The sequence below is a fragment of the Artemia franciscana genome, chromosome 3, assembly GCF_032884065.1.
Source record: "Artemia franciscana chromosome 3, ASM3288406v1, whole genome shotgun sequence".
NCBI classification, from domain to species: Eukaryota; Metazoa; Arthropoda; class Branchiopoda; order Anostraca; family Artemiidae; genus Artemia; species Artemia franciscana.
In genome coordinates, this window is record NC_088865.1 from 6,309,088 (window position 1) to 6,335,039 (window position 25,952).

General features: G+C 35.3%; 1 protein-coding gene across 1 annotated transcript in view; it reads left to right on the plus strand.

Moving 5' to 3' along the window:
* The first annotated feature begins 7,233 nt into the window (after positions 1-7,233).
* Positions 7,234-25,952, plus strand: part of LOC136024810 (rhotekin-2-like) — an 83,731-nt gene continuing 65,012 nt past the window's right edge. Inside the window, exons 1-2 of the mRNA XM_065700277.1 lie at positions 7,234-7,251; positions 20,699-20,804. Coding sequence (XP_065556349.1) covers positions 20,703-20,804 — 102 coding nt within the window. The 5' untranslated portion in view covers positions 7,234-7,251; positions 20,699-20,702. The remainder of the gene's footprint in view (positions 7,252-20,698; positions 20,805-25,952) is intronic.

Genomic DNA, 25,952 nt, shown 5'->3' on the forward strand with positions numbered 1-25,952 from the left:
GGCAAACTGTAAAAAGTAAAAAAAAGAATTGAGGTGAGCAACATATAGTAGGGGAACAGACGAGGAGAAGCAGAAATTGGCGGTTCAGAAAAAAAAACTTTACTAAAAAGAAAATTATTGAAAACAGGCTTATGACCATTGTTGAGCAAATCTAGGTTGTGCGCTGTCTAATCCGAAATGTTATCTGTCCATGACTTGATTCCCCTTACTTGATGTTGAGTATGTTTATGTGGCTATGATTCTTTAATACTCATTTAATTTAAAATTAAATTTTTCCTTAAGTCTGAAAACTTTTTAAACCCTATTTTTGAAGCCTCTGGACATTTTGTTCTTAAATGACACTTTTCAAAACTTATGGCAACCATCTATGCTCCTCTACACATCATAAAAATTATCCGCCCTTCCTCCCCTCTCAGAGGGCAGTGAAAAACGAGGGTACCATGTATGTACCGAAAATTACTGGGGAGCCACTCTAAAGTAAATAAGGGTTTGTCTTTCTCAAAAGCTACTGTCCTTCAAAATTCTGTAGGACATGAAACTTTGAGGAAATTTTATTCATGTATTCCACAAGCTTACAGTCATGTGTGATTTTGTTCTAAGAGGAGGTGATGGAAGTGTCATTAGGCTGCCACGGGTCACTTGGTTAGGCCATCATATTTTAAATATCGCTTCAATCCATGCATAGGCACAATCAGTTTTAAAGCTTTTCCCAGAAATCACATTTTTTATAATTTCTAGTGAAAATAGTAAATATTGCTACTTTGAGTCAAAAATTTTTGGAGGGGAGGGGTTAATTTTCTCATCTTCTCTGGATTCGTCTTGGATGTTTGTCATGTGTATCTCTTTATTTCGCAACTGCTTGTCTTGCAAATTGTTCTTTGTTTCTTTTTTGTTTGATGGTAAATAATGTGTAGTGATTTAGTTCTGTATCGAGAATTTATAATCATTAAATCGTTTTTGTAGATAAAAGGTATATCCGAGATTAGTTCGTTAGAATCATCAGAACTTATGCGAAAGAATCACGAAGTAGATCTGTCTGTTCTTTAGGACCTAAAACAAGGGCTCCCAGCCCAGGACGTATGCAGAGGGTGGATTAGGCCTCCCCCTCCCAAAAAATTGCAAAATTTGTGGTTACTTCTTATTCAAATTATTAAATAAAATGTGTCTTGTTTATTTCCCCTCCGAAAAAAGTGATATGAGTACGCGCCTGGTCTCAAGTCCATAAATCTGTGATCTTCTGAACATAATCAAGCCCGTCTTAATTTTTGTAGCGGCTTGCCCTGATTAGTGAATAACGATAATAAAGATCGTTCATTTTTGAACAATCAAGCAGTTTAAAAAAGGGTTCATAAACAATGTTTTTCAAAAAACAATTGCCAATATATATAAGGCAGGATGATAATGGGAATTATGCTGAACTCGGAGGTACACTTATTAAATCTTTCAAAGTTTTTGAACAACAATACCATTTCAAAATTTGAATCCAAAATTGGATGTTGGGGGGGGGTGTAGCAGTAAAGGTATAACTTTCCTTGGTTTAGTGGCTACCTCCTCCTTAAACTCCTTTGCTGTATACGCTAAACTTTGACTGTTTGTCTCAATTCTTCAAGAACGACTGCTTAAATACAACCTTTCACTGTAAGACACGATACAACTTTATCATAAAGAGCGGGTTGTTCAGAAGAAGGCAGCAACTAAATCACGAAATGTGTATGGTGTTTTCAATATACTTCTTATTCTGCGTCAACGGCCACTGTGTTAGAGCAGTAGTTCATGGAGAACTCGGACAAAAAGTCCAATCTTAGTGTTAAAATTGGGGGTTCAAAATTAATAAGTACACAGAATAATTTAATCATACACAGAATAATTTATGTTTGTTTTAAGTTTAAATATTGCTCCTTATTCGTTTTTTTTAAACAAGTTTAAAAAAAAATTGCGTGAATAAGGCAAATTCAGCTAACAAAATTAAAGTAGAACACTCATTTATCTTGCGTATTTGGTCTGGTTCTCAGTTACATCCTTGGAGTGTAATACTTCGGAACGAGAGTAAGGCGTGGTTTCGACTAGCCATCTGATACATAAATTAAGAATGGTGAAATCTGCTCTCTGGACTTTTTGTATAAGCATCTTGTGGCGTGAAATTCTTGTGATTCATATCACACCAATCAACGCTGGGCTTAACGTGATATTGCGCCCTATTTAAAATTAGTTACAGGATTAATATTGAGTTGACATTGCATATCCAGTAATTATGTATTTGTTTGGTAGATATTTTAGTTCATGGTTGTATAATTTATGCTTGTAAAATATAAAACAGTTAATGTTTTGCTGAATATGTTTGATTATTGTATATATATATATATATATATATATATATATATATATATATATATATATATATATATATATATATATATATATATATATATATATATATATATATATATATATATATATATATATATATTACAAAGCCCCTGTAAGCCCTGAGATTGTCGAAAAAAGATAGTACCAGAAAAACTTTGTAATAACAGATATAAAAAAGAATGAACACAGTTTTTTAACATGACTAAATAAACTGGTATAAAACGAAGATCTTACCAATTTACTTGGTAAATTATATACAGTTAATATTAATTATTAATGAAATGTTAAATTAAATTATTATCAGTATTAGTTTTTTTTTAATTTTAGTTAATTGAATTTTTGAATTAAAATTAACATAGTATTAATTTAATTATTAACGATTAAGTAAATTATTAATTAAATATAATCAAGAAAAACTTGCTGTATAGACCGAAATTGGAGAATATTAACATTCACCTGTGAATGTCCGAAATCTCCAACTTGAATATGAAAATTCGCAGGTGAATTTTGACATTCTCCTTGTTCTTTCAAGGTAACAATGTATTGTTTGAAGTAATTGGAAAAAATGGAAAAAAAACTAATTTTTCTCGAACCTTAGCTTTTTACGTGGAATATTTTAAGAAGACTGATAAATCTTTATTAGTCTCTATGTTTTTGTGTTACTCCTATATAAGTGGCAGATCCGGGGGTCGGGGGGACCCTGGGCCTCCCAAAAATTCTTTCTGACACCCTCATCTCTTGCTTTTTCTTTTTTCACTTTTCTTCAAAATCCAGTTTTGTCAATTATTTTCAACCTTGTCGCATCGCCCCCTCCAAAAATTTTGATTATTGACGCCCTTGTTATATTGACCCCTCCCCCAAGATTTTGTTCTAGATCCGCCCCTGGTCTATATTTAAATAAGTCTGTATTAATATGAGGTATATTCACCTTCAACAGAGACGACCTCTTCAACACGGATTGGTATTGACTTTGCTGCGCAAGGGCACTAATTTGGAAGGGATGGCAACTGCTCCCTCTCCCTAGACGCTTAAAAACATCTTTTCGCTATTTTCATGGAAATTAATCGAAAAAAAAAATTGCTCCAATCCCTAAGATTTTGATAAATACATTTTGTATCGTCATAAAAAATTAAGAAATCTTTGCCAATGGTTCTCTATATTTTCGTGAATTGAAGCCCTGGCGTTAGTGAAGCACGTACGGTCTTGACCTAATCATTATGGAACTATACTTGTAGCTAAATAGTTCCTCCAGATTATGCCGTAAGTGCTGAAAACTGTAGTACTCCTGCACTAAAACCGGTAAAGAGAGTAGGTTAGATTCTCCAGACAGACACTAAGGCCGTATCTTTCTAGGGAGAGGGGGTGCTACCGATTTTGAACCTACCCTCGAAATTTTTTGACTGATTCGTAAAAAGTAAAAAAAATGTCCATGAACAAAATATTTATAGAGTAGGCGCTATAATTTTTTAAGGTCAAGATTTTATCCGTGGTTGATTACGACTTTTTTGTTTAGTTTTTATTTCCTTTTCTTTACTAACAAAACCCAATTGAATCATCACCTTAACTTAAAACGTTAAAATTACGCGTATAGCTTTATAGTTGCAACTGACCTATGTTTATTTGTATTTTCTTTTTTTAATTACAATTTGCTATCTACCCAAGAGAGGTTGTCAAAATAGCACAAGCCTAACCTATTAGTTACCGACGTAAGGATCAACTAGTACCGTGAAATGGGATTTATTAAGATAACACTTTTTCCAGGTTAACAATGTCAGCTTAGAGGAGCTATTTGTGACAAGCCGAATCTTGTGGCAAAATACTGTCAGTTGGGGAAAAACCAATGGAAAGCAAAACTGCCTTATAAGACCGACCAGAGTCAATTATCACTGACAGTTGTGAATGATGACAGAAACTGCAAAATATTTAAATATTAACCGAGCTTTCGACGGTGTAATCAATTTTTATTTTAAACCAATTGGTTTCAGTCACGATTTTGCAGGGTTTTCAAATAAAAGTATTCATCTCTTTAAGTCATTGACTATATAATGAAAAAATTTGAAATCGGAAGTTTTATTAAATTTATGAGTGTAATAATTTGAATTTAGCGCTAAAAACCACTAGTCAGAAACACTATCCGCTAGAGGGCTTAATTTGCTTTCCAAATTTAGCTCATTCTTGTCTTCTCGCGAATCTCAGTCTGGCAGCTTTCGGCTGTCGTGAAGAATGGAAACAAACCATGGAACGCTAAGCCGGCTTCGCTCTCCAGTTTCCTAATAGCGCCCTCAGATGAGAACATTGTTTCGGCAAATTTCAAACGAAAATGTGATTTCTAAGATGCGTCCTGATAAATTTGAACGGATGAATAATTTATTTATAACCCTTCGTAAACAACAAAATATGGACGGGTTGTAGCACAAGCAAATATATAAAAGAAAATTTTTTAGACAAAGGCTGTAAACATTAACATTTACTTCATAGTCTGACCCCTACCTTACTGCTGCAAAATATAGCTCCATTCGTGCGACAGTTTATCATTGAAATTCATAATACTATCTGCAACAGCAGTTCATGGATCAGTTATATTAAAATGATAAGACAAAAAAGTTTCAGGGGAGGGCGGGGGATATTTTGAAAATCAGAAATAGCGCGATCTAATTTGCTGGCTGGGTCTGAAGATTCTTCATAACGGTGTGACATACAGAATGTGCGGCAAACAAAATAGGGTTGAACAATCTTGCGACAATTAGATGTTTGAGTCACAATTTAAGCTTCTTGACATGTGCAAAATGTAAGTTGCACGGATTGATCTATCTGTTGGCAAACCTATATAAGGTAGTGATGCAATATTTGTCACGGTCGTATGACCGTGTAAGATCGTATGACCGTAGTCGTAAGAGCAATCTCTCCAATCAAACAAGAAGGCATCCGATTTGCTAGCTATAAACGTAGTGCTATTTTACCACATTCGCCTCTCAAAGTCATTAAGTTCTCTTCTAGGAGACTACATGTGTGGCTAGGCACAGTGTTGTCATCTGCAAAACAGATTAGACTCAAGTGAAACAGGCTGGCAAAACTTGACTGTGGGGCTCTTTGCCGTGTTATTAAACAGATCAAGGGACACAGCTGAACCTTGGCTGGTTCCCTTATACACTGGCAAAAAATAAATATACCGGTACTACCTGGTATCTGAATCCATACTATAAGGCTCTTATATGTATCATGGCACAAGTTAGTTGTAACGGTAAATACTCTAAATGTATGCGCGGAATAAAAAACTGACTCGTGAATTAGCGTGAATAAGGCTCGACTAGTATCCAGACCTACCAGAACAAGTGGCTCTCCATTTAAACCCGCATCTTCTAATACAGAGCATAGGCTCACCCTGGGCCTTTTTGGAAACCAAATTTGATGCAGTGGGACACAGCATTTTCGCTTTGTATCATCGCAGGTAAGTAATTTAAAATATTTGAAAAAAAAATTTTAAATTGTTATGGAACAGTAAAAACATCATAAATTTGCAGGTTTAGCTCGTTTTATTACGAGCAATTACTTACCTTTTGAAAACGATTTAGGCACAACACAAACTGTAAATTGGACAAAAAAGGACTAGCCATCCTGGCTAAGTGGTTGGTGCAGTGGTGTGAGAATCCTTTGTCCCAGGGCACAGGTTCAATCCCAGTTATTTGGTATGGGACGGGGGTCAGTGGCGTGACTCTGTAAGCTCAGCCAGAGTCAACCCAGCTCTAAATGGGTACCTGAAGAAATCTACGGATGGTAAGCAGGAAGGGTGTATTCAAAGCACAGGATGGTTGGCCCCAAGCCCCCCATTACACATCCTGGCTGAAAAGCCATGAAACGGAGATCAGCACCGCCGGTTTGGACCTTGAGGGTCTAGTGCCGTCTTACTACTACAACGGTAAAAATAATCTGGAGCAGTAGACATAGGTAGTCATTTAGTATGGGACTACGAGGGCTGCACATATTCCATCTATGCCTTTACAAATTTTCTTCTTGAGCTTTTCTGTGACATTAACTAACATGATATGCATATAATGTATATGGTTCTCAAAACACATTCAAGACCATCTATAAAAACTTCTACCATTATTTTTATCTTCTAAAGCTTTCTTCAAGTCTACCCAAGCCTCGCGATAGTTTTTCTTTGAAGAGGTTTTACTAAAGGTAAATTATCGAATATATTGTATATTTATTTCAGCTTTAATGCTTAAGGAGTAATATTATAGATTGAATTTTTAGGCACGCTTTAAATATTCAGTAAAAATGTAAAATTAGTGGTAATTCTGTATAATTATTTTGCACCTGGGTTCCACATTACCAAGTTGAGATCAAACCCACAGTGGCACTACAGGAGAAAGAGACTGTGTTCTTTCCAATACGCTATCCACTGCGCCACACAGGCTTTTAGGAGGCTGTTTTAAAATCATGACCATAATAATTTAAATTTAGTGCCAAAAATACCTACCAGAAACACTCCACTAGCGGTCTAAATTCGCTTTTGAAGTCTTATCAATTCTTGTCTTATCTCGAATAAGGGTCAAGCTGCTTTCCGCTGCTCGCAAATAATAGAAATAAACAATAGAAAGCAAAGCCCGCTTTTATTTTGAGTTCGCAAAAAGAATTGCAAGTTTCTGGGCACTATCTCTTCTTGTCTTAATACATTCGCTCTTTGATCTTGGGGCAAGAGTCAGATCCCTAAAGTTGAAAAACGATATTTAATCTAACTTAAGGATTTTAAGTTTTATTGTAAACACTTTAAATTTCAATTTTAGCAGCACCACAGGTTCTTTCACTCACTGATAACCTAAATCTACTAAGCTCAGAGTGGAAATAACGTAATTATGCACAACTAATTCCTTATTTAAGGTTATCTAATTCACATCAGCCTAAATTCTCAGCTTAGTGGCATGACATGTTCTGAGGATAGCTTAAATGGGGATTAAGGGCTAAAAACTGGCATACCCTTGGCTATGTCTTATTGGAGTATATCTGTTAAAGCCAGAATTTGTGTTGCTTTGAGGGAAAGCTCTAGTTTATTGGCTTTGTGATATCTTGGGAAGTAATTTACTTAATTGAGCAAAGCTTCCAGGAATGAAAAAACTTTTTTTTTCATTTAAACTTCAGCAAAAGTAATCCTTACACCCTAGCCTAGACTATTTCAGTGCAATTAGTGTATTTAGTGCAATTAGTGCAATTTTGTATTTAGTGCCATTAGCAATGCTACAGGATGGAAAATCCTTCAATTGCTCCAAGTTGCAATTTAAGGTAATTTAAGGTAGATTGAGTATATCTGTAAAAGACTCTGTTCATGTTTTCTATACTTTATTTTAACTTTAAGATCCCATGTAGGCCTAGACCTAGGCTACAAGATTAGGCAGAATGATTCATTGATTTGTTCTGGTTTAGAATCAAGCCTAAAGTGTATGTCCAAGATTAGTCTCCACTGTTTATCATCAGTGCATTCAAACTTAAAGTATTCTGTGTGGCTTAAATAGGCTAGGCTACTTAAGCTAATTGGGCTACAGAGCCTATTATTAAGAAAGTTTAAACAGGCTAATTGGGTCACCTACCTGTGACCCAATAGAAAATTTTTCTTTATATATAAACTATAGGATTTACAACTAGGCTATACAGAATTCAGTATAAAGTGAAATATAAGACAGTAGGCTATTGTGTTTTGAGTATTATGAAGAATAAAAAAAAGACTTGTAGATGACCTTTTATATATCATACTTTTATACAGCAGCCCAGATAACATTATACTGATGACTTTGTATAACTTATTCTAGCCTATTATGGAGCAATCAAAAATGATGTCATTTTCTTGGGGTTTCAGGCTCTTTTAAAAATTAGTACAAATTTGTTTTGATAATAACATTTCACTGGTAAGACTAAAGAAAATAATAATTATCATTCCTGAATCAGCTACAAATGGCATTTGTTCTCACCAGCCATTTTTTAGAAACACTTTTTTAAACTTTTGGTTACTATGGACTGTTTTACCTTTAGAGACTTCATCAATGACTCAAAATGAAACTTCCCCCAGAAACAATTAGTAGAAGAGCACAAGAAAAGGTATCTTGTGATGTATTCACTTCCATCCTAGCTAAATTATGTTAAAACCTACAAGTTCATTCAGGCTTCTATTAATTGGATTATTGTAATCTGTTCCAATCATATCTACATGGCATCTATATATTATCCCAACATCACTGTTGTCCTTATCTGTTTAATTCATTTATCTGTTTATTGTTGATCTGTTTGAAACCAGCTTCTCTGTGTGCAGTCAAAGATAATCAGCTTAGCATTCGTGGTAATAAAGTACTATGCAGGTATATTTTAATTGGATATTTTATATATAGGTTAAAGGTATCAATGAGATGACTGTGCAATTTTGGAACCACTGTCAAAATTTTCCTTCAAAACAGCATAACTCTGCTTAGTCTTGACTTTGAACACCATCTCTTGAAGCTGTTGTTATATTTTGCCAATACAAGCATGGACACTATATCAAATACACCTAGATAAGAAAAGAGTAATCAATTCAATCAGTTTTCTTTTTTCAACACAAAATGAACTCCCAACAATTTTTTAGCCATGTAATTTTCAAGCTGTTTTTACTTGGTTATTGTATTTGTCAAACTTAGAATCAGAACCAATGTGTCAAGTTACATCTGATGTTCTCTAAAATGTAGCCACATTGGCTTTTTCTTGATAAGATTAAATTAAAGTGGCAGCAAACTATGTTCCAAGTGGCAAACATTCTTGTCTGATCTAGTGGAATACCAGGCCAACTAAAAATGTTTCTTGAGCCAAATTCAAATTTAGATATTGGCTTCTATCATGAAATCAGTTTCTTTTGAGAATACCTATTAGTAACCTTTATCAAAATTTTTTAAAGAGAGAAACAGGCCCTGTCAAAATCTATGTAACTGTTGAAACTTCATTGAATATGTAAAACAATTGGTTTTTTGAAATTTAAGGGTCTTCTGACAGAAGTATAGCTGTTGAATATACAAGTAATTTTTCTATCATCCAAGGAACTGCTGCTTGGCCTCATGCTATGTTCATATTTTTAAATAACTTCGAAGACCACACTGCCTTTCCATGACAAAAGTAAAACAGTTCAAAATAGGGATGAAACCTTTTTATTGACAGTGAATAGATATAAACTTATTTAACTGGATATTTCGAACACATATACAGTGTTCATCATAAGCAGTAAAACTAAAAGGTTAGTTTTACTGCTGATGATGAACACTGTATATGTGTTCAAAATATCCAGTTAAATAAGTTTATATTGAGATTATAGAATTTGAAGAAATTTACACTTCTTTTAGTTTTTTTTTACAAGTTCTGACAAATTTTTAATGTAAGAAATTTGTGTTGACATGAGTGGTTTACATAATGACACTAATCACTTACTCAGAGCACTTGTTGGTGACTTTGTAGTTGCAACAAATAGTAGTAATGGCAGATTTGGCTTATGTATCTTGGGGAGTCCATATAGTTTAGGGCACAAAGAACTTCTTGGTAAGAATTTGTAGAAAAGTTGAGGTGTAATCTTCCCTTCTTCCTTCAAACTCTTTAACTCGTTCTTAAACTTCTTTGTGTACGAGTCTGTCAGGTCAAAAGAAAGTTTTTGTACGTTTTTTCATCTTTTACTAAAGCGTTTAATTTTGAATCATAGTCCTTGGTATCCATTACCACTAAAGTGTTACTCTTGTCTGCTTTTGTAATAAGAATAGATTCATCCCTTCTTAAATTATTAAGAATCTTTATGTCTTTGATAGAATTGTTAGGGATTTCTGGTTTTAAAGCAAACTTTGACAGGATTTTAACTGTAAAAGCTCTTAGTAGGCTAACATCTTTGATTAGGATGGGGTGTCTATGTAAAGGTGTTTCTATTGAAGAGATAATTTCTTTTACTGGGACTTTATTAGTTTTAAAGCAACATCTTGGACCTCTTTCTAATACGGACTTTTCTTGTAATGTTAAGGTCCATGATGGAGAATTAATTACATCTGGTCCAAGAGTTGACAAAGGTGTTACGGCTTTATTTTCAGATAATTTTGAAAAATTTTGTAGTTTTAATGTAAACCTCATTCGAACTTTTTTCCTTTAAAAGTGCCTAAATGTAGATTAAATTTTATTGAGGGTGGCAAAGCCCTTTTCTTCTTGCATCAATGAAGAAAATCTTGTTGATTTATAACATTTGCGTGTCTCCTATGGGTGTTAATATATTTAGACACCTCCTTGGTCACATTATCCCCATATACTCAACATAGATAACTTCAAAGACCCCACTGCCTTTCCATGACAAAAGTATAACAGTTCAAAATAGGGATGAAACCTTTCAATCGACAATGAACATATATAAAAATTTTAACTGGATATTTCGAACACACATAAAGTGTTCATCATCAGCAGTAAAACTAAAAGACATCAATAAAAGCAAGCAAAATCTATACCCAATAAACTAATTACATATAGCTTATTGCTCTTATTTTTTCAATGTAACAGCGGAAGCAAATTTCCCTGACCTTTTCGGTTCTGGTTTATTAGATTTATTTGATCTAATGAAGTCCAAGTGCAAGATTGTATCTTGCACCTTTTTGGCTTACATTTTCGGCAATGGAACTAAAAACTAAAGCAACTCTAGAAAATTTATTACCAGTATGCTAAATATCTCCTTGGCCTCTCTCCTTGGGCAAGTAATTCTTGTGTCAATAGGAGATATGGTATTATAGACCCCAATACTGCCATCAGCAGATGAATTGAAGCTTATAATAACGGAATCACTGGACCTATGGTGTTCCCTTTTTAAACAGTAAATGTATTGCTTCTCTGTGTTTTTTTTTTTTTTGTAAATATTGTGCCTGTTATGTATACTATGTAATTATTTGGTTAGTTATTGTGCTTATTTGCTTATTTTGTGAATTTTAATTTTGTTTTATTTTTGATTTTCCATCTTTATTTCTTCTCTTATGCTCTGTTTGTTATTGCATTTACAAAAGGTCATAAATAAATTCAATTCAATACCATACGGTGGCACATTTGTTTCCTGTCAGTCTAGACATTCATTTTAATGTTTCATTTAATTAAATGGTTCCTCTCAATATTTATAAGATTCTTTACTGTGTATAACTCAAATATTACAGTGTATAATCAGCTATTATGAAGGAGGAGGGATGGGTCATTGTATAGGTGGGGGTGCCAAGTTCATTGAAGAGGGTCTAATATTGATCCAATCCACTCTCCATGGTCTTTCAGATAAATATAGAAAGGGAATGAGGGAGCTGGGGGGTTGAATCTTCAATCATTTGGACTATGCCTGAATAAGGATGCTGTTGGGTTATAGCTTTCTTTTTTATTGCAGAAAAATATTTTCTTTTGAAACATGAAAGATTTCATTCATATTTCTTACTGAAATAAAAGGTGGAAAGGGGAATCAACAACCATTATCAGGAAAATTACAAGGAGACGGAGAAGGAGGCAGTGACACTAGAAACATTGTTTTGACTGAAGTTTACTGTGGAATACTGGGTCTTGTTTTTTTTTTTTTTTTTTTTTTTTTTTTTTTTTTTTTTTTTTTTTTTTTTTTTTTTTTTTTTTTTTTTTTTTTTTTTTGTAATCACAGAGACGGTAGATCAAGCTGTAATTAAGGAACAAGTCATGCTAGTAGTAATTAGAACTCTTTTAAAAGGAATTTAGATGACATTATATGAGCTACAAGAATTTTTCCATACATTGATTCTAAATATATAAATTCGTCAATTCTACATTTACCTACCAAAAATTATGTGCCTGAGAAAGTATGTACAATCTTTGAAAAGGGGAAAACAACCTAAAAAAGGCAAGTGATTTTTGATGAAAATTACATAATTGTATTTGACATATAAGGGAACTCTGTTTCAAGCCCTTATCTATAAAAATGTGATTTTTCTTCTTTTTTTTAAAGAGAAGGATGGTCATGTATGCGTTTTTTTTTGTTTTTTTTTCAGTTTTCGTTTTTATGGCACTTGGTATTAACCAAGTCACATGTAGCAATCGTAAATTCTGTTGGTCCTGGTTTTGCTACTTTAGGCACTTCCAGGTAAGCCAGGACGATGAAATTTGGCAGGCGTATCAGGGACCGGACTAAATTAAATTAGAAATAGTCGTTTTCCCAATTTAACCATCTGGGGGGTAGTGGGGGGCTGGTTAATTTGGAAAAAATGAAGTATTTTTTAACTTACGAACGGGTGATGGGATCTTAATGAAATTTGATGTTTGGAAGGATATCGTGTCTCAGAGCTCTTATTTTAAATCCCGACCAGATCCGGTGACATTGGGGGGAGTTGGAGGGGGGAACCTAAAATCTTGGAAAACGCTTAGAGTGGAAGGATCGGGATGAAACTTGGTGGGAAAAATAAGCAGAAGTTCTAGATACGTGATTGACATAATGGAACGGATCTGCTTTGTTTGGGAGAGTTGGGGGGAGGGAAGGTTAATTCTGGAAAATTAGAAAAAACTGAGGTATTTTTAACTTACGAAGGAGTGATTGGATCTTAATGAAATTGGAAGTTTGGAAGGATATCGTGTCTAAGAGCTCTTGTTTAAAATCCTGACCGGATCTGGTGACATTGGGGGCAGTTGGGGGAACTTAAAATCTTGGAAAACACTTAGATTTGAGGGATCGGGATGAAACTTGGTTGGAAATAAGCACAAGTCCTAGATACGTGATTGACATAACAAGAATGGATCAGCTCTCTTTGGGGTGTTGGGGGGAGGTTTAAGTCTGAAAAATTAGAAAAATGAAAAATTAGGTATTCTTAACTGACGAACGGGTGATCGAATCTCGATGAAATTTGATATTTTGAAGGATATCGTGTCTCAGAGCTCTTACTTTAAATCACGACCGGATTCGATGACATTGGGGGGAGCTGGAGGGGACCTTAAATCTTAGAAAACGCTTAGAGTGGAGGGATCAGGATAAAACTTGGTGGGAAAAATACGCAGAAGTCCTAGATACATAATTGACATAATCGGAACAAATCCGCTCTATTAGAGTTAGGGGGTGGGGTTCAGTGCTTTGGTGAGTTGGTGCTTCTGGACGTGCTAGGACGATGAAAATTGGTAGGCGTGTCAGGGAGCTGCACAAATTGATTTGATAAAGTCCTATTTCCCGATTCGAACATCTGGAGGACTGAAGGGAGAGGAAAAAATAGAAAAAATGAGGTATTTATAACTTACGAATGGGTGATCGGATCTTAATAAATTTTGATTTTTAGAAGGACATCGTGACTCAGAGCTCTTATTTTAAATCCTGACCTGCATTAAGCCTCTGATTTTCCTTTTAAATCAATCTATTGATTCTTATAATTTTGCTAGAGCTCATACCATATGAGCTCTTGGCTCTTCCTTCTTCGTCACAAGTGCCATATTAGCTCTTAGCTCTTGTTTTCAAGGGTGTATAGAACCATTGGCTCTAGAATATCAGATGAAGGGTCATTAGAAAGGAAGTTACTGGTTCTACTGGCCTTTTTTAATTATTATAAAATATTGCACTGAAAAGAGTAGCTTTTAATGCCATTCTGTGGCCTAAACCGCCAATATTATCTCAAATGTTGCCAACGAGCTATTAAGTGAACATTCTGGGATTTAATGAAGTAAGGCAGCTGGAAGTTCCTTCAACAAAAAACGTATCTTGGGAATTAAAAATAAGAAGATTTACAAATATCACTTTATGATGAAAGTTCTACCTGTGGCTCATTATAGTTACTATCTGTGGGATACTGAATCATGTGGCAAAACCACTGGAACCCCTGCAGATTATGTATTTTTAAAGAGTTTTAGGCTTCCAAAACCATTTTATTAGTTTGGTTTTTAAAGGTGACTAAGTTTACTAGATCTGTGCCATGTGAGTTTTAAGTGGTTAATTCTTGGTAATGAATAACCCGTCCGTACGATAACTGCCTGACAAAGGCAGCCCACACAGACATGCTGAGGTCTTTTAAAAATGCAGTTTGGCCACAACAATTCAAATCGCTATTAGGTACTGATGGTCTCTTGAGGGTGTGGAATGAGGCGGAAGGTCCTCTCAGTAAACTTGAAGATAGTAGCCTGTGGTCTCTTGTGGGTATGAAACGAGGGTCAGTGTTCTCATGGTGAACTTGAAGATAGTAGCCTGCAGACTCTTGTGGGTATGGAATGTGGGTCAGGGTCCTCTTGGTAAACATGAAGATTTACTTGGTAAGTTTGTATCGGGCGTTCAGGACCAAGAAATTCAGATTTGGCCAACTGCTCTGGAGAAACCTAGTAGCCATCACTTTCATAGCAAGATTAAAGAAATTTTATGGATAGCATTAGAGTTTTATTTGAAACTGAAAAATCCTTGAAGGACCTTTAAGTGTTGGCTACAGGCACGGGCCAATTGCCTATCACTGCGTAAGAGATAATGAGAATTTTGTGACGGATGTGGCTTAGGGGTATGTTTCCTTGCCCCCCTCTGTTTGGAGGTTAGGGATGGACTGAGCCATTTTTTAACTTGATGCCAAAGGTTTGTGAGATTAAGGAATGAAGAATTGCATTCAGATGGCTACCAACATAGAGGTGAAAAGCTGAGATGAGGTGTCGTGAGGGTCACCAAGAATTTTCTAGGGGAGGAGGGCAGGCGCTCCCAGGAGTTTTGTTTTCTCATTCACAAATATTGTTTAATGCCTTGTTTCCAAGGGGAAGTTGCTTTCCTTTTAACAGCCATGGGACAAACCCATATAAAAAAAATTGTTTGAAAAACTAGCTTTAAAACTTTTGAAATGATCACCTTGTGAAATATTTTTGGTATTTCAACCCCACAGTTGGGATGAATTGCTATAGTGTTAAAATATCACTCTTGAAGTATTCTTTTTGGTGCATTAAACCTGAATGTAAGAAAAGGGAGTTGAAATAGGGTGTTGCAACCTTTCTTCATGTCTAAGAGTCTTGGTTCAAACAACTCGCAGTAGCTAACTGTAAGTAAAGAGCGACCCTTTTCAATAGAAACTAAAAGTCCCAATTACAACATATACAACAACAAAATCTATTTTTCTAGGTGATTCTGAATGTGCAAAACCTATCAGTTTTGAAGTTAGTCATTAAAAGCTATTAGCTTATGAAAGTTTGCATAATTTTTGAAACAGGAATTGAATTCCCAAGATCATCGTATGGTGTACCATATAAATACATTAAAGTTATTAGTGTTTAAATGAGAATAACATTCCTGCAGTTAAGGTAGGAAATGATCTGAATAGCTTGTTTCGTATTAAATCAGGAGTCTAGCAGGGCTTTGTTCTATCCCCACTTAAATGAATCAAGTTGATGGACTTTGTCCTAAGCAGCACAGCAATGGCAATCGGAGAACACGGAATCAAATGGGGAGGTAATACTTTCCTGGACTGAGAATTATGCTGATGGTTTAAGCATCCTAGATGAAAGTGTTAGCAAAATGAATGAATTGTCAGGGGGGTTTGAGAGTTCAGGGTGCAAGAATAAGTCTGAAAATTAATATTCAGAAGACTAAGTCGCTAAGACTAGGAATAAGTAAAGGTAAAGAGGTGATATTGGCTAACGAGAAGATCAATCAAATGGAGAGCTTCCCTTACCCAGTTAGCCATATTAGTCGGTGGGTGCAGTGAAGATCTTTAAAGCAGAATAGTCAAGGCACAGTGTTTTCTCACGGTTGAAAAACGTTTGGAAGAATAGGAAGATAAGTCTGCAAACCAAGATTAGAATATTGGAACCTGTAGGGATGACAGTAGTCAAGTAGGGTTTTAAAGCGTTGGCGCTCCAAAAGATAGAGGAGGATTTGCTTGATGTTTTCCAGAGAAACTGCATGTGGATCATTTTGGGTACTCAACTGATTGACCATATCTCAACAGTAAGCTGTGCACAAAATATGGTTCAATCCCACTTTCTGGGGCTATTCGGAGAGAAAGGTTGAGGTGGCTAAAACACGCTCTTCAGATGAAGGATGACAGATTGCCAAGGATAGCCCTTGTCTGTCAACCGTCTAGAATCAAATGAAAACGAGATCTTCCCCAGATGGTTTGGGAGGTTGTTGTAAGGAATGATTTGAAGAAAATGGGAACTATTTTGGATTTTGTAAAGAGGGAGGCTTTAAATAGATTGGGATGGAGGAGGAGCGCCTGTAGCTGTACTGGCCTCAGGTGGCTTGTTACTGTTGTTAGTTGTTAGTAGCAGTAACAACTCGCAGTTATATATATATATATATATATATATATATATATATATATATATATGTATATATATATATATATATATATATATATATATATATATATATATATATATATATATATATATATATCTTATACTCCCATATATACTTTATTGTTCAATTATTTGGCTCTCCACTTTTCCATCTATCCTATTAACCAATAAGAGTTCTACAAAATCACGTAGTTAGGCTTTTAGCAGGGATTCCTCCTCACCAGTCTGTCCGTGAATTTTATTCAACCTTTAAAGTTTTGTCAGTTGCCAGGCTTCGTGAATTTTTTTTATTCTGGTTTATTTTTGGATTACTGTAGTTTGGATTAGTGATTTATTATAGGTTAGGTCTTTTGTTCATTCACACGATACAAGGGGTAGCATTGATTTAAGTATGCCTAGAGGTATTTCTTCCCGTTCATGTTTTTCTGTTTTATATAGAGGTACACGGAAATGGAATAGTTTGACGAGTTATATAAGGAGTATTGGAGACCCGTTATATTTCAAAAAATCATAAAGGAACAGATTTTTGTAGATTATGAGTTTTGATTCATTCATTCATTTTATTTATTGTGGGGGTTATGACCATATGTAGTTTCCAGAGGAAATGTAAAGTAATGATGTTTTTTTTATATTTATAGTTGAGTGTGGTGGTATTACTGGTCTTGGTGGCGCAGTGTTCTTTTATTTTATGTATTTTGTTTTCCATATCTACCCCTTGGACAAGCTTTGCTTTTCAGGGGAGGTAGTAACCATTTTTTGTTTATTATCTGTTTAATGAATAAAATCCTTCTCTCTCTCTCTCTATACATACATATATATATATATATATATATATATATATATATATATATATATGATTGCATGGGATGGCTTGGGCATGTTATACGGATAAAGGACAACAGGCCCCCAAAGATTGTGCTTTTGGTCATCCATCTGTATCCAAACGAAAAAAAAGCTTATCCCTGAATGAGCTGGGGAGAGGTGATAAGAAAGAATTTGAAGGAAATCAGAATTTCATGGGAGGGGATGAAGAGGTAAGGTTTGGATCGAGGAGTGTGCGCAGCTGTAAACAGCGGGGGGTGTTCGTTTTAAGCTTTAATGTTGCTCTTTATTTTCAGTCACGAAAACTTGTTTTCTTTTAATTCTCTTAAGAACTCTGGAGTTATTGATGACTTAATATTGCATTAATTCCACCTTTCAGAGTAGAAAATACAATTAGGATAAACTTAGGTTACACCTGCAACATTAAACCGTGTTCTAGTAGTTTCAATTCAGGTTTGATGGGGTATTAGCCACCTGGCATGAGCACTAGCTCAGTCAAGATACATACGCCATGATCCTTATGAAATTTAATGAAATAACTTAGGTTTGTGAGCATTAGAGGCAGGATGTTGAAAAGTTCCAAACATAGCTCTTCACAGCAGTGAATCCGCACCACTGCAGTAAGAGTTACACTACTTCGCGTCCAAAAACAGCAGGTTGAAAGTTCCGTTGCCTTGGCAATTGAAAAATTGAGGGCTAGAAAAAACAATATCAAACTTCTTGTTCCTCATACAATCACCAATGAACGACATATTGCCACAGCAGTGAATCCACACCACTATGGCAAGAGCTATTGTAGCACAACTTCACGTCCAAAAACAGTAGGTTAATAGTTTTTTTGTCCTGGCAATTGAAAAATTGAGGGCTAGAAAAAACAATATCAAACTTCATGTTCCTCATACAATCGCCAATGAAGGACATATTGCCACAACAGTGGATCAACGCCGCTGCAGCAAGAGCTACTGTAGCATAACTTCACATCCAAAAACAGTATGTTAATAGCTCTGTTGTCCTGGCAATTGAATAATTGAGGACTAGTAAAAACAATATTAAACTTTTTGTTCCTCTTACAATCGCCAATGAAGGACATATTGCCACAACAGTGAATCAACGCCGCTGCAGCAAGAGCTATTGTAGCACAACTTCACGTCCAAAAACAGTAGGTTAATAGTTTTTTTGTCCTGGCAATTGAAAAATTGAGGGCTGGAAAAAACAATATCAAACTTCTTGTTCCTCATACAATCGCCAATGAAGGACATATTGCCACAACAGTGAATCAACGCCGCTGCAGCAAGAGCTACTGTAGCATAACTTCACATCCAAAAACAGTATGTTAATAGCTCTGTTATCCTGGCAATTGAATAATTGAGGACTAGTAAAAACAATATTAAACTTTTTGTTCCTCTTACGATCACCAGTCAACGACAAATTGCCACTGACTCGCACATCTGATATATCATCATTCACTTGATGTGTCTTACCTTTTTTTAAAAATCAAGGGCACTTTCTTTTGCTATCAAGGAAAATGAAGTATAAACCCACGCCAACGGATTGTGGGAGATTCGTCTTAGTAGTTCTGGTAAAACTAACTCTTAAGTGAAAACGAGGTTTACTTGAGATTTTCAGAGAATTGAAATTGCATAACCTACTAAAAATTTTTGTTTTAATAGCTGGTGAAAGACTATGAGGTCCTTATAGATCATTCCTTTATTTTCTACATGTAATTAAGGAATAAAATTGGAAGACAAGCAAGTGGAAAATAAGAAATGTAATTTTTTTTAGAAACCTTGCTTTCAAAATGGACTGAAACTTAGGAACTATTTTTTTTGAGGATCTATGGATATAAGTAAAAACGAGAGGCCCAAATCAAATTGGGTAAATAACTTGATCCTCTAACTTGATTTCTATCTAATCTTCTAACGTGTTTTCTAACTTTTCTGACTTGTGTCTAAAATCTTCTAATTTGTTTTCTAACTTCTCTAACCTATTTCTAAAATCTTCTACCTTGTTCTCCTCGATTCGCTGACTTTTTTCATTTATACATTTATAACTCATATCAATTCAATCGTCAAACTTTTGAGTTTCAATTCTATTTTTGGAACAGCATTGGAATTACATCCAGTTTGGATTTTCCCACGAATTTTCTCGTTCTTCTTTTGCCAACTTAGCTTATCTGGTACTGATAGGGTAAAAATTGTTGTATGTTGAACCAATATTAACTTAAATTTTTAAAGTAATATTTACTCAATGAAACACACATATTCTCCAAAAAGAAACCGAAATGGCTAAGGCATGTCTTGCATTAAGTAAACTACGGTAAAATAGCATCGATGTTTCATTGTTTTACTTCTCAGAGAACCTAGAGGGAATTTTTTTTTTTGGGGGGGGGGGTAATTTTCTTTGCTATGAGCTTTGTTGAAGATGTTGTATTCTGTTAAAATGCGTTATAATTTTTTTTGTTAAAGAATTTGTTTATTTTATTCACAAATGGGCATACAAAACAACAACTACTATTAACAACTCGCTGCAGCACGAAGGCGCTTGAGCCCAATACAGCTGTGCACGTTCCTTATTAACGGATGGCTATGCATGACAAGATGAAAAATAAAAGAATTCTAAAAAAGAAAAACAAGGTTAATTCTAGCCGGTGAAAAAAAAAATAGAGATAAATATGCAGATATTTCGGTCGAGACCTCTATTCGACGGTCATCAGTGCTCAGGAGTAAACAAAGAGTAAAAAACTCACGGTTAAATGTCCTAACGACAAAATAAAAGCAAAACAACCCTAAATAACGAACATTAAATTGAAAGAGGCAGTGCCGAAGCAACGGTGAAAGGATAATAATAATTTAAATTTTCAAATACTTTTTGAATTAAAAAAATGGACCGTTATTAATCCGCAGGGAGGGAGGAAATATTTTGGGAGGAATCTCCCAGCGGGAGTTTTTCTTGGAGGGGGAGTTTTGAACAAGAGGGAATTTTCCTTGAATTTCCTTTCTTTGAAGATCGTCGCATTAAGCGTCGGGTAAGCTAGTAATTAATAAACTTGATAAATTCAATTAAAGAATAATTATTTATTTAAATACCGATATTTATTTAGAATGTGCTTTTGTTTAATTTGGTAAATTCTGGTCAGAAATAACTCCTACTTTCTTTGGTTCTTCTTTCTTTGGTCTTTGGCTCTAAATTCTTCGACATTTTGTTTTTATCATTGGCCTAATATTCAGTCTTATTTCTACAGAACCATGGCACCTATTAAAAAGAGAAAATCTGAAGATCAAAATGACTCCTTCAAATTTGGAACGTTCGGAAAGCAAAAGTTAGGAAAAGGAACCCCAGTTCTTAAGGTATGTTCGACTTTTATGCTTTGAAAAGAGTCTGTATTGAATCTAGAGTTATTGAGCTCTAGATTTTGAGTCTAGACTTAAATAGTATATAATAGTATATATAATATAATATATATAATATATATATATATAATATATGATATATATATATATAATATATATAATATATATATATATATAATATATATATATATATAATATATAATATATATATATATATATATAATATATATAATATATATATATAATAGTATATTTAATAGTATTAAATATAGACTAAAACTCCATAAAAATAAGCCTTGACCTAGTAAATAATCCTTTCATCCCTTTTAATCCCCTAACAAGAAGAGAAAGTGAATTTTGAGGGCATATTTCTATATTATCTTGTGTAAAATCTAGCTTCAGATGGTAGGCTTCACGCATATATTTTTAAGGGAAAATTACGCTTTGCAGCCACTCATCTAGGATTGGGGTCTCACGGGTCCATTTTCCCCTGATACCTTAAAAACTCTAAGATCTTTCCCAAATTTTTTTTTTATGGTACTTGGTATCTACCAAGTGACATAAAGCAATCGCAAATTCAGTCGGTCTGTCTGTCCCGGTTTTGCTACTTTAGGCGCTTCCAGGTAAGCTAGGAAGATGGAATTTGGCAGGCGTATCAGGGACCGGACCAAATTAAAGTAGAAATAGTCGTTTTTCCAATTTGACCATTTGGGGGGAGTGAGCGGCCGGTATATTCGGAAAAAATAGAAAAAAATGAAGTATTTATAACGTACAAACGGGTGATGGGATCTAATGAAATTTGATTTTTGGAAGGATATCGTTTATCAGAGCTCTTATTTTATATCCAGATCGGATCCCGTGACATTGGGGGGAGATGGGGGGGAACCTAAAATCTTGGAAAACGCTTAGAGTGGAAGGATCGGGATGAAGCTAGGTGGGAAAAATAAGCACAAGTCCTAGATACTTGATTGACATAGCCGGAATGGATCCGCTCACTTTGGGAGAGTTGGGGGGAGGGTTAATTCTGAAAATTTAGAAAAAATGAGGTATTTTTAACTTACGAAGGAGTGATAGGATCTGAATAAAATTTGATGTTTGCAAGGATATCGTGTCTCAAAGTTCTTATTTTAAATCCCGACCGTGTCTGTTGACATTGGGGGGAGCTGGGGGGAGAACCTAAAATCTTGGAAAACGCTTAGAGTGGAGGGATCGGGACGAAACTTGGTGGGGAAAATAAGCACAATTCCTAGATACGTAATTGACATAGCTGGAACGGATCCGCTCTCTTTGGGGGAGTTAGGGGGGAGGGTTAATTCTTGAAAATTAGAAAAATTGAGGTATTTTTAACTTACGAAGGAGCGGTCAAATCTGAATGAAATTTGATTTTTGGAAGGATATCGTGTCTCAGAGCTCTTATTTTAAACTCTGACTGGATCTGGTGATATTGGGGGGGGGGAACCTAAAATCTTGGAAAATGTTTAGAGTGGAGGGATCGGGATGAAACTTGGTGGGGAAAATAAGCACAAGTCCTAGATATGCGATTGACATAACCGGAACTGATCCTCTTTATTTGGGGGAGTTGGTGGGGGAGGGTTGATTCTGAAAATTTGAAAAAATGAGGTATTTTTAACTTGCGAAGGAGTGATCGGATCTTAACGAAATTTCATACTTAGAAGGACTTCTTAACTCAAAATCTTATTTTAAATCCCGACTGGATTCAGTTTCATTGGGGGAGGGGGACCGGAAATCTTTGAAAACGCTTAAAGCGGAGAGATGAGGATGAAACTTGGTGAGAAGAATAAGTGCCAGTCCAAGATACGTGACTGACATAACCAGATCCGGTCTCTTGGTGGAGCTGGGGGAAGGGGGGAGCAATTCGGAAAAATTAGAAAAAATTAGTTGTTTGTAACTTACGAACGGGTGGTCAGATCTTAGTGAAATTTGATATCTAGGAGGATCTTGTGCTTTAGAACTCTCATTTTAAATCCCGACTAGATATGGTGACATTGGGGAGAGTTGGAGGGGGAAACCGGAATTCTTGGAAAACGCGAAAGGTATCTTGCGAATGAGTGATTGGATCTTAATGAAACTTTATATATAGAAGAATCTTATGTTTCAGATGCTCCATTTTCAATTCGAATTGGATCCGGGGACATAGAGGGTTGGAGGGGGGAAACAGAAATCTTGGAAACCGGATACCTTGGAGAACGATTAGAGTGGAGAGATCTTGATGAAACTTGATGGGAATATTAAGCACAAGTTATAAATACGTGATTTACATAATTGGAACGGACCCGTTCTCTTTAGGGGAGCTGGGGGTTGTTAATTTGGAAATATTAGATAAATTGAGGTATTTTTACATTAAGAACGGGTGTCTGGATCTTAATGAATTTCGATATTTAGAAGGACTTCATGTCTCAGAGGTCTTATTTCAAATCCCGACCGGATCTGTTGTCATTGGGGGGAGTTGGAGGGGGAAACCGGAAATCTTGGAAAACGCTTAGAGTGGAGAGATTGGGATGAAACTTGGTGGGTACAATAAGCAAATATCGTAGATACGTGATTGACATAACCGGACTAGATCCTCTCTTTTTGGGGGAGTTAGGGGTTGGGGTTCAGTGCTTTGGCGAGTTTGGTGCTTCTGGACGTGCTAGGACGATGGAAATTTGTAGGTAGGTCAGGGAGCTGCACACATTGACTTGATAAAGTCGTTTTTCCCTATTCGACCATCTGGGGAGGGGCTGAAGGGAGAGGAAAAACTAGAAAAAATTGAGGTATTTTTAAGTTACGAATGGGTGATCGGATCTAAATGAGTTTTGATATTTAGAAGGATCTCGTGACTCAGAGCTCTTATTTTAAATCCCGACCAGCATTCAGCCTCTGATTTTTCTTTTAAATCAATCTATTGTTTCATAGAATTTTGCTAGAGTTCTTACCATATGAGCTCTTGGCTCTTCCGACCTCTTCATAATTGCCATATGAGCTCTTGTTTTGCATATAAACGACCTATTTTGGGGACATTCCTTAAGTTTAGCCACCCCTCCACCGAAATAAATCCTACGTTCGTTTATTTAAGATAATCTTTGTTCTCGATGCCGTGTTCTATTCATTAAAATATAGCCCCCCCCCCAAAAAAAAAGGTTTTCAACGTGCTTTGGCTCAAATCTAACCTGACTTATGCCTAAAAAGCAACTTGTATTATTGAATGTTCTTGACTGTAGAATGTTGAGCCATTCCTTAAATAAGACAGTTTTGAATCATTGGAAACCTTTTGAGCTATTGAACCATTCTTTAAATACTCCCCGCTTGATCATGAATTGAAAGTGGTACACAATTTGTATATGCCTGAACCTGGGGGAGAGAGCTATTGGATGGTATACACGGCCTAAGACTCAACTTTTGTTCCTCCTGTAATTCAGAATGAAAATTGGTGCATAAGTTTAAGTGAGACGTGAGACAAACCGTCATTTTAAAAAATAGCGAAAAAACAAACAAAAAGAAAACACTTATAAAGGAATTTTACTGGAAACCAATCACCAGGTACGAAACATTATATGTTTTGAAACATGTGCTTAATGTGTTTTGAAATAGGAATGTCATACTACGAACTAAATGATGCCCCTGAACGATAATCACCGAATGAGGATGAGTCAAAAGAGGTAAAAGTTCTCTGAATTTTGGGAATGGGGGTTTTGTAGTGGATAATGTAACAAGGAACACTTAGGGCCCTTAGAATCAGGGGAATTCAAATCCGTGTATGACCTTGATTTTAACAATTTTGCCTCTTTAAAAGCCTACAAGTCACTTATTTTCGTCAAGCCCCCTACACTCAAAGACACTACACTGTAATGTCTGGGCAAGGCTTTACGAGCGCTAAAAGAAAACGCCAAAGTAGTCGAAATTTAAATGAAAACATAATTTTCCCCCCATTAAAAACAGGGAGCAACATTAACGCTTAAAACTAACTGAAATAATGCCGTGTAAGAGGGGGGCTGTAAGGAAATTTCTTTTTTTGGTAAAATTAAGTAAAACAATTCAAAATAGGGATGATACCTTTTTATTGACAGTGAATAGATATAAAATTATTTAACTGGATATTTCGAACGCATATACAGTGTTCATCATCAGCAGTAAAACTAAAAGACATGAATAAAAATAAACAAAATTTATACCTAATAAACTAATTACATATAGTGCTTATGTATTACGTATTTATTGCTCTTATTTTTTTCAATGCAACAGCCGAGGCAAATCTCTTTGACCTTTTCGGTTCCGGTTCATTAGAATTATCTGACATATTACGTGGACAGAGGTCATAGCTCTTAGGTGAGGTGATGTATACTTTATTTGACCTCGGTAAATTATCATAAATTGAGTTCGGCCCTCTCGCAAGATACACGCAAGATTTCACGTCGACCCTCTCGGAGCATATCTTTAATTTTCCAAATCATTTTATTTTGTTTGAAAATGTTTCTTTGATTTCTAGGGACCAAGGTTTAAAACAAACTTTCAGGGAAACAATCGAAATTAAAAAAAACTTTATTCAAGAATAATTCCATAAACTGAGATACAGGTGAATTTGGATTGACCTCAATTTATGATAATTTACTGAGGTCAAATAAAGTAAATATCACCTCACCTAAGATCTATGACCTCTGTCCACGTAATATGTCAGATAATTCTAATGAACCGGAACCGAAAAGGTCAAAGAGATTTGCCTTGGCTATTGCATTGAAAAAAATAATAGCAATAAACTATATGTAATTAGTTTATTAGGTATAAATTTTGTTTATTTTTATTCGTCTTTTAGTTTTACTGCTGATGATGAACACTGTATATGTGTTCGAAATATCCAGTTGAATAATTTTATATCTATTCACTGTCAATAAAAAGGTATCATTCCTATTTTGAACTGTTTTACTTTCGTCATGGAAAGGCAGTGTGGTCTTCGAAGTTATCTGCGTTTGGTAAAATTGGAGCCAGAAAATTCTTAGGATAGCCCAATTCCAAGACGCATCAAGGTTTTAGTTTTTGACGTTTTTTATGGCACTTGGTATTAACCAAGTAACATATAGCGATCGCAAATTCTGTCGGTCTGTCTGTCTCGGTTTTGGTACTTCAGGCACTTCCAGGTAAGCTAGGACG